Source organism: Setaria viridis, chromosome 9 (assembly GCF_005286985.2).
Source record: "Setaria viridis chromosome 9, Setaria_viridis_v4.0, whole genome shotgun sequence".
Taxonomy (NCBI): domain Eukaryota; kingdom Viridiplantae; phylum Streptophyta; class Magnoliopsida; order Poales; family Poaceae; genus Setaria; species Setaria viridis.
Window position 1 is genome coordinate 50574606 of NC_048271.2, and position 12689 is coordinate 50587294.

Sequence of the window (12689 nt, forward strand, 5' to 3'; positions counted from 1 at the left end):
TCTCAGATTTTTTTTGAGAAATTTTAGAATGGTTCGAAAAAAATGAAAGCTGTTAGTACCAAAAAAATAAGAAGAGATAGAATGGCGCCGTGGTGGGTGGAACCTATATTTGCAGGCACATTATCTCAATGAAGTGAGCCCAAATAATGGCTCCGACTATGACATTGATCATCATTACTTATGAACAGAAACTAATTTGGCATGTGGTCGAAATTTGCTTACGAGGAGGATGACAACTTACAAATGCTCGAGCTAGTAATTAAATATTATTACCCTTTTGGTTTCGAAATGTTTGAGGTAAAGTTCCTTGAAAAAAATATATCTGAGGTAGTGATAGCTCATCATGATTATTTGGCCCAAGTACTAGTTAGTCCTAATAAAGAATTTCGGACTTATTAAATCATTCTTGGCGGTAATAAGTTTTCCCCTCCACACACGAGCCAAACGACAACTAAAAACGAGCAAAAGACACACTACACCTCCAACACGTTTGCCTCCAAATTACAACATGTCATACGTTTGACATGAGAACCCCTTACACTCTACGTTATACTCCCTCCGTTTCAAAGTATAGATCGTTTTAGTTTTTTATTCATAAATATTATTATACATATAGATATAGTGTACGTCTAGGTACATAATAATATCTATGAACTTAGAAAAGTCAAAACCATCTATAATTTAGAACAGATGAAGTACCATCTTATCGATCTTTTGTCTAATTTCTATTATCCCCTCGCACCTCGCTTAACTCCTTTCGTGCATCTCATGGTATAGACAGCTGAGTGCATCTCGTGATCTTGGTCATTATAAAATTTCGAAAAAACTTAAGTAGTCCCTAGTACTCCCCATATTTTTTTTATAAACATCTAAGTACTCCCGATGCCAGTCCCAAATTAAGCGTTGCGTTGTAGATGTGCGGATCGTGTTTTAAGCAAACGCAGATCAGTTCGCGTGTTGTGACCAACCTAGACAGCTGAGTGCACAAATAACACAGGCGCCGCACAACTTTAGAGGAGTTGACCCAGCCTAGCAACCTACGCTGTCCATTCATGTCTCTCTGAACTCGACCGTCTCAAGTTGGAGCACACCACTGACTCCTCTACCCGTCTCGTGCAGCTGCCGCGCCGCTCAGCTCAGGCAGCCTGCGCGCGTCGGCGCCGGTCAAATCAGCGGGCCGCCGCCTGCGAGCCGCAACGGCCGTCTCCTGCCGCCCTGCAACGCCGCTGCGCCGCCGCCGGCGTCAGGACTCTGCCGCCGTGCCGCGGCAATCCGGCAAGGGCTTTTTTTTTCTAGCACAGTCCGGCAAAGGCTGACACGCGCCACCTTTGCGTTCTCCAAAAGCGTCAGGGGCTCAGGAGGGCCCAGCAACAGCCTGGCAGCCAGAAGCAGCAGCAGCGAGCGACGCAGAATCTTGGCCTGCTAGGGTTACGATGTGGGCTATAGAAGAATTCTCGGCCCAATCTCTAGATGGGCTTCTCGCGACCTGCCGGCGCCGGCCCAACCCATCGACAAAACAGGACGAGCCGCCGACGCGGATAGGAAATCTCTCGGAGGAAGAAGACGGCAGCAGAAGGGACGAAACTCCGAAGCGGCCGGTCGCCGCTCCCCCGAGTCCGCGACCGCGACCCGCGAGGAGGGCGAGCCCGCCGAGGCGGAAGGTGCCTCGAGATCTCCTCCCCGCGGCTCGCGGGTCAGAAGCAGCAGCAAGTCGCATTTCTAAATTCATCGTCGTTTCGTCCCCACCCCATCCCTGCCATCTGCCTTCCAAAATCCGCACACCCCCTCCTCCCCCCGCGCGCCCAGTTAAACCCGTCCGCGGCCGCGAGTTTGACTCGTGATCGCGTCCAGATCCGGCTTCCTCCCCCTCCGACGACTCCCGCGCACAAAACAATTCCGAGCGAGGCGGAGACCCCCGTGATAAATCACCGCGCACCACCCGTGGCTTCCCACCACACCACCGAATTATCCGCAGTGCGGGGCCGGAGGAAGCTTCTGAAGGTGAGAGTTTTTTTTTTTCCTCTTCTGCTTTCCCGGGGTTTTCCGGCCCCGTTTCTGCTTCAGGGCGGGGTAGGCATCACAAGAATTCGATCTTTGGGCGTCGCCCTCGGCGCTTGATGCCCACTTGGGAGGTTTCTTGCGACGCCTCCCTCCTTGGGTGTTAAATGGGTAGATGGGGTGCCAATGAATAAAATGTCTTGCGGAGGCTGCGCACGAAACTGCCACTGTGCGAAGCGGTCGTCGTTGGTCCTGACGGGATGCTCTCACCTAACATTTGATTGATTGATGTTTTTATTTTCTTCTGTCCATGGCGGCGTTTAGTTCGTGCAGTGACTTCTTGCGCTAGCATACGACGCATGCTTCGGCGACTATAACTAATTCCATTATTTTTCATGTTTCTTTAAAACAGAATCAGAAACTCTTCATGTGACTGATCGGTTGGTTGCGCCGGCTTGTGAGGCTCCAGCAGCAAGTTCAGGGAGCACTTCGTGTGCTTGCAGCCACTTGTAGATTCCTCATCAAGGTGCTGGTGCTATCACGTTGTGGTAGTTGAGAAGGATCTGTCTAACTTCCACAGCTGCGAGGAAAGCTTGCTGAGGTATGCTGTACTTGTTTTCTTTATTATCACAAACTAGCACATCCCATTATTAGGACCTCGTCTAAGTTGTCCTCCTTGACTTGGACCAAGTGCTTAGGTGGTACAATACGTGCTGTTGATATTTCTACATGTCCTGTCATGCTAGCAACCTAACATGCTTGCGACGTGCCCCAAGCCTGTTTGACTTCCATGGCTGTCATGGACAAACGCATTATGCCCCCCACGAGCTTATTTGATTGTGCTAGCTGCTAGGTGGTTGTTGCATACTGGTCTTCCCTCTTCTCTTGCCACCTCGGGCTGCCTCAACTGGCTTAAAAAGATACATGCTTCATACCTAGATCATTTGGAGTTGGAGTTGAATTTTGGTTATAAGCCATGGCAAATTCCCGGGCTGGACGTTACAAGGTATTTGTTGACCTTTGCTTGGATTCTTTACTTCTTTATCTGGCATACTTTGGTCGTGTTTTGATGCTGTTATGAAGTGTTTCTGATCCTGCTGCCTCATCTTTTGCCTTTGATTTTGTTGTGCGACTTCTTTTAAGTACTTGTTATCTGCCTTTTGCTTTTGCCTTTTGGTGTCTGCTTCATCTTGTTTTGTTTTTGTTTGACCTTCCTGTATCTTTACCTTGCTTGCTGGTTCTGTATCACAAATATGATTTGGGTAACATGTTTGCCACAGAAGAAAAATAGGATGGCCTGACACATAAAGCAGACTTTTACTTTCTCTCTGTGAAATTTTTCAATATTCAGTATTTATCAGCATCAGTTGATAAAAACTATTTCTTTTGTTCAGTAAATTAGCATTTACAGCTATAACCTTCTTGATGTGCCTTAGATTTGTTTTTTTTATTTGGCATATATGTGTTGGAAGTTGATCCTTGAAAGTCCTTCCATACCAATCCTAGCTGGGAGTGCAGGAAAATGTGGTTTGATCTTTAACATGTGATGTTGATGATCTCTTTATCACACAAGTTACTGAATAGTGCAACTAAATCTGGTAAACACAAATATACTTGTGCGCAGTGTTGTTAGTCCCAATTGTTACTGTATGAAACTTGATTGGAAGGTGCTGATCTCTGGGGGTAGGGCCAAATTTGTGGAGTTATGAGATGTCAAGGCTTTGTATAGGTGCATAGTTTTTAGGTATTGTTCTGGATTGTCAATTGCTACATTAGTATAATGTCAGATTTCCATAGATTTTGTTTTAAGATCAAATCGGTATCCATCAAATGTGAAAATATAGGCATCATCATTGCAATATAGGAATGACAAGGTTGATTAATTACCTGGGTTTGCAAACAGTTTAATTTTAAGGGTGAAGCTGATTTTAAAGGTGTGGAAACCTATTTAGAGGACAGGAATTTCTGACCCTTTCTTTTCAATCTTGTTCTTTTATGGTGTGAAACCAACATATAGTGATTGCTTTATCTTATGATACAATTGCGTATCCTAATGCAATGTAACATGTGAGAGAGTTCACTGGCCAGTATGCATGCATATCACTATCATGGTTTTTAAATGCTGTTGACCTAGCCATTCCCTTTGCCATGGTTGCAGCTTTGTGATCTAGAAGGAGTTAACTCCTACATACTCAAGCAATGTGATGAAAAAATTTCTCTTGTGTAGCATTCGAAATCAAATGCAGTAGAAGAATTCAGTGTGTCATAACTAGTGAACTGGGAGTTGTACTTGTAATGGTCAATAGTAGTTTCTTTTTCTTGTATCATGTAGTAGGATACAAACTGATGATGCGGCGTGGAAACTGAACTGTGCCCTCTTATGCTTTTGCACTTCACCAAATTCTTCTAAGATGGTTGCATACTTTCTTTACATTAAGGAAACCTAACCTATGCTTAAGATCTTAACTATCTGATGCATTAACTTCAGTGTCCTCATGCATTTCTTTGAAACTTTAGTAATTGTAGTAGTTTGCATGTTGCAGATGTCTAATCTCTCAGACCCCTCCAAAGAAGATGCTTCATCAGAGGGTTCAGGTACTATCCAGAAAAATGGAGCCTGGAGTAACGCATTGAACACTCTTCTGCAGCAAGCCTCAGTCTATGGTGTTGCTGCTGGGTATTGTCTATCAGCATCTCTGCTTTCCATCATCAACAAATGGGCAGTCATGAAATTTCCGTATCCTGGAGCCCTGACAGCTCTGCAGTACTTCACTAGTGTTGCTGGAGTTCTCCTCTGTGGACAGCTAAAGCTCATTGAGCATGATGGCCTCAATTTGAGGACTATGTGGAAGTTTTTACCTGCTGCTGTGATGTTCTATATCTCCATCTTCACAAACAGTGAACTCCTGCTGCATGCCAACGTGGACACTTTCATTGTGTTCCGCTCTGCTGTGCCAATATTTGTTGCCATCGGAGAGACGCTGTATCTTCACCAGCCATGGCCATCGCTGAAGACATGGCTTTCACTTTCCACTATACTTGGTGGAAGTGTGATCTATGTTTTCACAGACAATCAATTCACTGTGACTGCTTACACCTGGGCGGTGGCCTACCTAGTAAGCATGTCCATTGATTTTGTGTACATCAAGCACGTTGTCATGACCATTGGGCTGAACACATGGGGCCTTGTGCTATACAACAACCTTGAAGCTTTGATGCTGTTCCCCCTTGAGCTCCTTATAATGGGAGAGTTTGATCAGATGAAGGTTGACAGCTCCAAAGTGTCAAATTGGCTTTCATTTGATGTGGTCCTCCCTGTTGCTCTCTCATGCCTATTTGGGCTGTCGATATCCTTCTTTGGGTTCTCTTGCAGACGGGCTATCTCTGCTACTGGGTTCACAGTATTGGGCATAGTGAACAAACTCCTGACCGTGGTGATTAATCTGCTTATCTGGGACAAGCATGCCTCCTTTGTGGGTACCATTGGGCTCCTTATATGCATGTCAGGTGGTGTACTCTACCAGCAATCCACCACAAAACCAAAAGCACCAAAGGTTGAGCCAAAGGAAGAGAATGATGAGGAGCAGCAGAAATTGCTGCAGATGCAGGGAGTGCAAGAGAGCAGTTCAACTCAAAAGTAAAGTTCTTCATAAACCTTAAAAGAAGTTCACCATTGATGCGGTACCTCCTTTGCAACAGCCTCGCCTGAACACTTGGGCACTGGTTGATGCTTGGAAACAAACACATGGGTGGATCATGGATGGTAGTCCTGGACTAGGTGTTGCAAAATCTCGAAAAGTTTTAGATATTAGATGCCATGGAGGGGACCTAGCTAAGAATCATCATGCAATTCTTTGTTACTGCATTACCGTTTTCATTTGTTACACAAGATTTTTATGGTAGTAGGGTACGATGGACTTGTCAAATGTACCTACCTACCTGCACTGAATACGTCGTAAATGAAAGCATCTATCTCATCAAGTCTGTGCTTATTTATTTCTCTGCTGAAGTTTGCCAATTTATTCTGTAATGGTGATGGAACCATCCGTTTCCCTCTTATGCTGAAAGAAAATCTTTCATGTGCCCAGTGCATGAACTGTATCATACTAGAAGTCTGAAGCAGATGCTATTCAAGTGAACTTCGCATGCCGAAAGTCTGAAAGCGATGCAGTTCAAGTAGCTTTGCTTGGTCACTGGCGCAATGCATTCAAAGAGCATCAACTACGACATTAAAATGAGTCTAGTTTGTTTTTTTTCAAGTGTATTAGTTGGTTGCGTGAAATATTTAATGCAGTCAAAGTACTAGGATTTATAGTTGTAGTCAAGGAAATATAATGACATCTAATAAGGTACAGAGGAAATATCTCTGCGTCAAGGAATATTCAGGTTGTTTATCTTTGCACATATGGTGTTGATAGCTTCTGGTCATCGGGAAAATACGACTTCCTTGCATCCTTTTAATTTTCTCTTTTGAAGGGACCAACTCCTTGGTATCTTGTAAGTTTTTTTTTTAAAAAGGTATCTGGCCATTTCTTTGTTGTGTCGCATCAGGGGGAATTCAGAGTCAGTACGCTTTTGTCTGATGATGAAGGAAGAAGAAATGAATAATACTGCGTTGTTTCCCTTTTTTCTGCCAAAAAAAAGAGAAAAAAAGATAAAACACATCTTGTTTGCCCTTTATTCCTTCCGGACGGGCGAAAGGAAATCCTCGCCGTCCGATCCATTCGTCGCGGCCCAGATTCCATCATCATGCTGTTTCCAGTTTCCACCCGTCATTCATTCCGTTCTACCAAAATCTAAACCCAAAGCCGGTCTCTCTCGCACGGACGCACGCACCCGTCCTTGCTCCCTCCCCCCGACCTTCCTCCTCGCCCAATGGCGCACCGCGAAACCAAAATCTCGCAATCCGAACCAACCCCAGCGATATAGCGCCGCCGCCGCTCGATCCCGCCTCGCCGTGCCGGCGCCCCTGGAGGATCCCAGCCCGTCGCGAGCCGCGTGGGGTTCCGCTCCAATCCGAATCCGAACCTCCCGCAGGACGCCGCGGGTCTCGTCTCCGGCCTCGTAGGACTGTAGGAGGTAATCGCGGAACACTTGTTCTCCTTGGTAGTTCTTCTTTTCGGTTCTGTTCCTCCGGTTGGTGTGAGCTCCGTCACGTTTGATCTAGGGTTTGTATTTTTTGGGGTGATTTTACTGGGCTAATCGCGTTATCGATTGTCTGCGTGGTTTCATTTGGTTTCGATTACGCACTAACTGTTGACCAGGTCTGATGAGGAATTTGAACTTTGCAGGAGGTCGCCCGAGGGTTGGTTTCCGAGCTAGATATGTACGGGCAGGGAGGGAGCTTTAATCCACACTATCGCCATGGCGCGCCGCCGCCCCAGCACCAATCTGGGGTAACTGGGTCCTTCCATCAGCAGCCTATCCCACCACCGCCAGCACCGTACCCACAGCACCCAGGAATGCGGCCTCCGCCTGGCCCGTACCAGCACGGCGTGCCGCCACCTCAGAACCAGCCATACCCTTTTGCCCAGCAGCAGAGAGGTTATGCTCCGATGCCGCTGCCGCCACAGCAGAGAGGCTATGCACCGATGCCAATGCCAGGGCCGCCGCCACAACAACAAGCTACCTATCAGGCCCCTCCACAGTATCCCATGCCAGGGTCCCTCCCTCCACCGCCGCCTCGGCCACCCAGCTTTGCTCCAGAGAATGCACTGCCTCCATCTGGCCCACCACCACCTCCTCCACCACCACCCCCATCTCCTCCGCCTCCATTGCTGTCTGCACCTCCCGCTCCTGTAGTTGCACAATCATGGGGTACAGAGGCAGGAGGAAAAGAAGAATGTGGTGATGGTGGTGGTGGTGGTGATGCCAAAACTCTGAAAGCAGCTACTCAGCTAATTGTGTCTGATGACTCAGACATGGATATGGATGGTTAGTGCTCCATTTCCCCTCCTCCATCTCTGTTCAGTGACACTTACTCCGTTTGAAACTCACTTTACTCTTGTTGCTGCATTTTGTGTTACAGCAATAAAAGATCATAGTTTATATTGTTGAAAAAAACATCTCTGTGCATGAACATCTTACCTGATTTTGGAATTCCAGATTAATTTTCACATTGGTTTGTCTCTAGAGATTTACTTTTATCACGAAAAATTTTAGGGGATGAGGACTCTCCATCAAGGCAACCTCTTACCCCAGATAATTCTTCCCTTGTGACTGCTGAATGTACTGGAGATGTTAATGTGTCAAAGTCTGTCAGTGATGTTTCAAGCCTGGGCAAGCATTTGCCACCTGGCAGTGGTGAAAATGCTAAAACTGCACATGTAACTGTGGATGGTGGGAGCCCATTCAAACTAATACAAGGTTATGCCTCCGATGACAGTGCAAATGAGGTTGCTGCTGGTCCTGATGGTGCCAGCACCCTCGTTGTATTACCTGAAGATAACAAGCTCAATCATCCAATTGATAGAAATACTGAAATTGGTTATGACAAACATCCTAATGCAAAAAGAAATGTGAATTCCCCTCCTGGCACCGAGGAACATGTTGAGGCTGGAAAGTATCATCTCAAGGATGAAAGAAATCCAGTGAAGCATGGCACAGATGTGCTCGGGCATCTAGCCAAAGAAGATTTAAGTGACAGTGAATTTAATGGAGGGCAAATGAGTAAAAGGCATGAGAGGAGACAAAAGAAACGAACCTGGAGCCAGTCGCCTCAGGATAGAAGTCGTAGTCCACTGGGGTCAAACAAGGACAGTCCATCCCAAAGGTACGGCACCTTGTACCTTGCCATGAACTTCAAATAGATGCATCAATTCATCTGCACTGCACTTCTGTTTCTTAGATTTTTTTATGACATTCAATTGCTGCTTTGGAAGTCTGACTACATTTAATTTCTTTCAGTTCCTCACCTGGAAAGCAAAGCAGGCCACCATTTGCTAAGCGGATTCATCCTTCTGTAGAAGGTAATTCAGGAGATAGAATTGCTCAGCAAAAGGGCCTGGTGCTGACAGAGAAATTTGATAGTTCTTCAAATGATTTAATTGGCAAAGTGGGAGATAAGGGCGCACCTGATGGTGCCCTTGGATACAATTGTCATGGTGACAATTTAATTTCTGAGCCTTCACAACCAGTGGCTGAAATCCCTGTGGGCCAATCTGCTGGAAGTGCCCCGTTTGCATCAGTACAGACTACCAAGAACTCCGTGGCATGTGATCATCTCCAGCCTCATCCTCAGAGTTTGTACCCTCCTGAACACATGCCATCCTCGAATATGGTTCGGCTACCAGGACAGTCATTATTTGCAACTTCAGAATTCCCTCAAACGCAGTTCCAGCATAATGTTATTGCACCAGCCAATGAATTCATGCAGAACCAGATGAGAAGCTATCCTCCACCAGATCCGTCTCATCCTAGACCATTGGATTTCCATCATCATACGCGCCCGCCAGCAGTTCCTTCTCACCAGCAGCCTTCTGCCATTTCTGTTGAAAATGCTCCAGTACCTCCTCCAGACAGATGGTCTGAGTATTCTGGTGGTGTAGGTCTATCTTATTCATCTCATCATCCGCCATATGGTCAGCACCAGCCTCCAGGGAATCTGGATTCAGGAACTAACTTGGTTTATCCTTCTTTCCAGAGATTTCCATCAAATCTACCTGGAAGTAGCGATCTTGGTCCTTTATCTGATGTTGGTTTGCCTAAATCATCTATCAAACCCCACTACAACCCATTTGCATCTACCTTTGAACAAACAGATCCAAGTCTAGATATTGGTCCTGTTGTAAGCCCAAATGCAGTTGACTCTATTTCCACAAAAGCAGAACACATGAATGCCCTGTCTCCTTTTGGTCAATCATTTCCTGAATCCAGAACACATGCCCACGAAAGTTCTGCAGAAGCTGTGCCCAATAAACAAAAGCCACTCCGTCAGGACTTTGCTTCCGGTGCTCCATATGATCCATTGCTTGACAGTATTGAACCATCAAGCAGTTCAATCAACAAGGTAGATCCTAGTAAAGAGAAAAACCGGAGTGCTGATAGTCGTGATGTGTCAAAACTTATGAATATAGAAGTGGACAGTGAAAATATGTACGGATTGGGGGTTGTTGCTGAGTCAGAAGTTGAGGGACTTGGAGAGGTGGCAGCAGATACCGAAGCAGGTGTGGTGGAAAATGCAAGTCCTGAATTCCTGGGTGCTAAAGACTGGAACTCAGATATTCCTGGTGATATTGACAATGACCAAACATTGCACAAAAATAAGAAGGGTAAGGATTCCCGATCAATGAAGCTTTTTAAGGTTGCTATTGCAGATTTTGTTAAGGAAGTTCTTAAGCCATCGTGGAGGCAGGGAAACATGAGCAAAGAGGCTTTCAAAACTATTGTCAGGAAAACAGTTGATAAGGTTTCTAATTCAGTCCCTAGCAGTCATATTCCAAAAACACCTGCCAAGATTAAACATTATGTGCAATCCTCTCAAAGGAAGGTGACAAAATTAGTAATGGTATGTGTATTATCACCTGTCTAGAATATTTGTTATTGTGCATATATTCTGTTCATATGCTTGTAGCATTCTGTGACAATATATGTTATGCAATAGTCTTGTTCATGGCATATGATTTGTTTAGCAAGTAGCAACTGAACATTGTAGAGAAGTGAAAATTATGCCATGCCCTTGATACTGAGAAACACAAGTTGCACTTTAGTTGGTTGCTTTTGAGCCCTAAATTCTGATGTCCTGAAGCATGTTATGTTGTCATCCAGCCATTTGGTAATTATTTATTTGAGTTTGCCAACGTATCTTTATATTTTTTTTACGTGAAAGCTCCATTCTGATAATATCACTGAATTGAGCACATCTTGTCTGGTCATCATCTGGCCATTATTTATTTTACTTCAGATTTCCTATGCAGGGGTATGGGCACCTATTAGTGAATTTGTCATGTTGCAATATTTGAAAATTATGCCAAAAAGATCATGCATGTAGTAACATAAAGTTAAGTATATCTGCAAGAAGTCAAATTCTTTCTAGACGCCAAGAAACAAAATAGGCAAGCAGTCAATCTGGCACCATTCATCATGTGCTGGCACTGAGAGTAGTAGTTTTAAATCTCAATATAAAAGATGAATTTAATATTGAATTTTTGCAGGTTTATTAGCTTTGTTACCTTTACCTAAATGATTTTTGTGATTATCTCTTGAAACATTGCAACGTGTTGGGTTAACTATATTTGGCTAAGAAGGGAACACCCGAACCCCAGGACATCAATGAATTAATGTATTTGTTTACTAACATCTTGATTAAGTTTCTGAATAGCAATTGGCCCCACATAAGGGGAAGACATACATGAGCTATCTTATTGTGCTTGCGAGTTTTTAGCTCTCATACATTTTCAGAATGAGAAAGCTTTGTATCACTATCTTCATAAAAAAAATGTGATTCATCCCCCATATATCAAATATTTTGTAATCAATGGTACTATATTCTCCGTTAGTTCTTTGTTGTGCCATTTTCTTGCTCAGGACATTTGTGATGGCTCCACTGACTCCCATTACTACATTTCTTCAGGGGTATGTCGACAAGTATGCGAAGCTATAGTTAGATGAGTAAATGGGATTATGCGCTGAACCAATCAGAACTGTTAAGGTTCCAGAATTTGTGATGCATACTAAATGAGGCTGCATGAAACAGTCATTCAACAGTAAGGTACTTTGCTCTAGTTCTGCAGGAAATGCTGTATTTTTTTGGAATATCACGCATCTAGGTTTTCTTCCAGTTTTGATTATTTGCAGCCTGATCTCTTGTACCTTGTAAGGCATGTCCTTAGCTGTTCTGTTCATATGGTATTTCCATTTCTTCCCCCAACATGGGATAATAGGATGAGACCTATGCAGTGTGCGCTATTTCCGCAAACAAGCTGCTGAAAGAACTTTGTTTCTGGATGGTAAATGTACATGCTGAGAGCTGGATGACTTGACAAACTACTGACTTGTCGCATTCTTCAACGTGGCTTATGCTTTTATAGGATATTGTTTGGTGGCGATATTTTTCGGACGGGATAACATCCATCCTGCTATTGCTATGGACTATCAAAGATCATAGAACGATCCCAATCTTAGCTAGAAGCTTGTCCGGAGCTAGTGGATGCAACAGGAAAAGGACACGAATGCACGACACCTTGAAGCTTTGGCAAGCTTGAGAGAATATGGTGTGTCCCGGTCCAAATTTACTGAAATTGTTTGCTTTATACTGTCGAACTGTCAAAACAGCGACAAATCTAGCCAATATGGTGTCTGTATAATTCGACTGTTGGATTTACATGAAACTGTCTAGATCCATTCCATTTCCACCTTTTTTTTTTTACTTCGTCCCAAACCCTCGCCTTTCGTCTCTCTTACCGTTGCCTTCCTCTCGGTCGCTCCCATGTTCTCCTGACTCTAGACTTTGTCAAGCCGGCCTTCCCCCGCTCACCAGGTGCCAGAGGTTATGCACCGAAGGATACTCAAAATGCGCCTGACAAGCAAGTACGGAAACTGCGTGGTGGTGTTTGGGTTGGGATTGGCCTAATGCTAAGTTTTGTACAGGATTAGAATAACTAGGCTAGCTAGCCTTTCCCCAATTCACAAATCATTTTGGGTTTAATACGGGTGTTTTTTCTTTTGCCAGGGAAACTTGGACTGGCTATAGT

At 44.6% G+C, this 12689-nt stretch overlaps 2 protein-coding genes across 5 annotated transcripts; both read left to right on the forward strand.

Annotated features, from left to right (window-relative positions):
• Positions 1 to 1573: 1573 nt before the first annotated feature.
• LOC117838291 (GDP-mannose transporter GONST3) lies at positions 1574 to 5979 on the forward strand. Of its 2 annotated transcripts, XM_034718254.2 has the most exons (3): positions 1574 to 2001; positions 2411 to 2599; positions 4542 to 5979. In XM_034718254.2, the coding sequence occupies exon 3, from the start codon at positions 4542 to 4544 to the stop codon at positions 5637 to 5639; it is 1098 nt and encodes a 365-aa protein (XP_034574145.1). In that variant the 5' UTR covers positions 1574 to 2001; positions 2411 to 2599; the 3' UTR covers positions 5640 to 5979. The 2 variants fall into 2 exon arrangements, with proteins under 2 accessions (XP_034574145.1, XP_034574144.1); XM_034718253.2 differs by lacking the exons at positions 1574 to 2001; positions 2411 to 2599 and adding an exon at positions 2672 to 3004.
• An 809-nt stretch (positions 5980 to 6788) lies between these two features.
• On the forward strand, positions 6789 to 12339 carry LOC117838289 (uncharacterized). Of its 3 annotated transcripts, none has more exons than XR_004636558.2 (6): positions 6789 to 7077; positions 7290 to 7932; positions 8161 to 8770; positions 8905 to 10504; positions 11570 to 11702; positions 12027 to 12339. XR_004636558.2 is itself a non-coding variant. In XM_034718250.1 (5 exons), the coding sequence occupies exons 2-5, from the start codon at positions 7323 to 7325 to the stop codon at positions 11597 to 11599; spliced, it is 2850 nt and encodes a 949-aa protein (XP_034574141.1). In that variant the 5' UTR covers positions 6790 to 7077; positions 7290 to 7322; the 3' UTR covers positions 11600 to 11985. The 3 variants fall into 3 exon arrangements, 1 of the variants encoding a protein (XP_034574141.1); XR_004636557.2 differs by having other exon boundaries at positions 6790 to 7077; positions 11570 to 11707; XM_034718250.1 differs by lacking the exon at positions 12027 to 12339 and having other exon boundaries at positions 6790 to 7077; positions 11570 to 11985.
• The last annotated feature ends 350 nt before the right edge of the window (positions 12340 to 12689 follow it).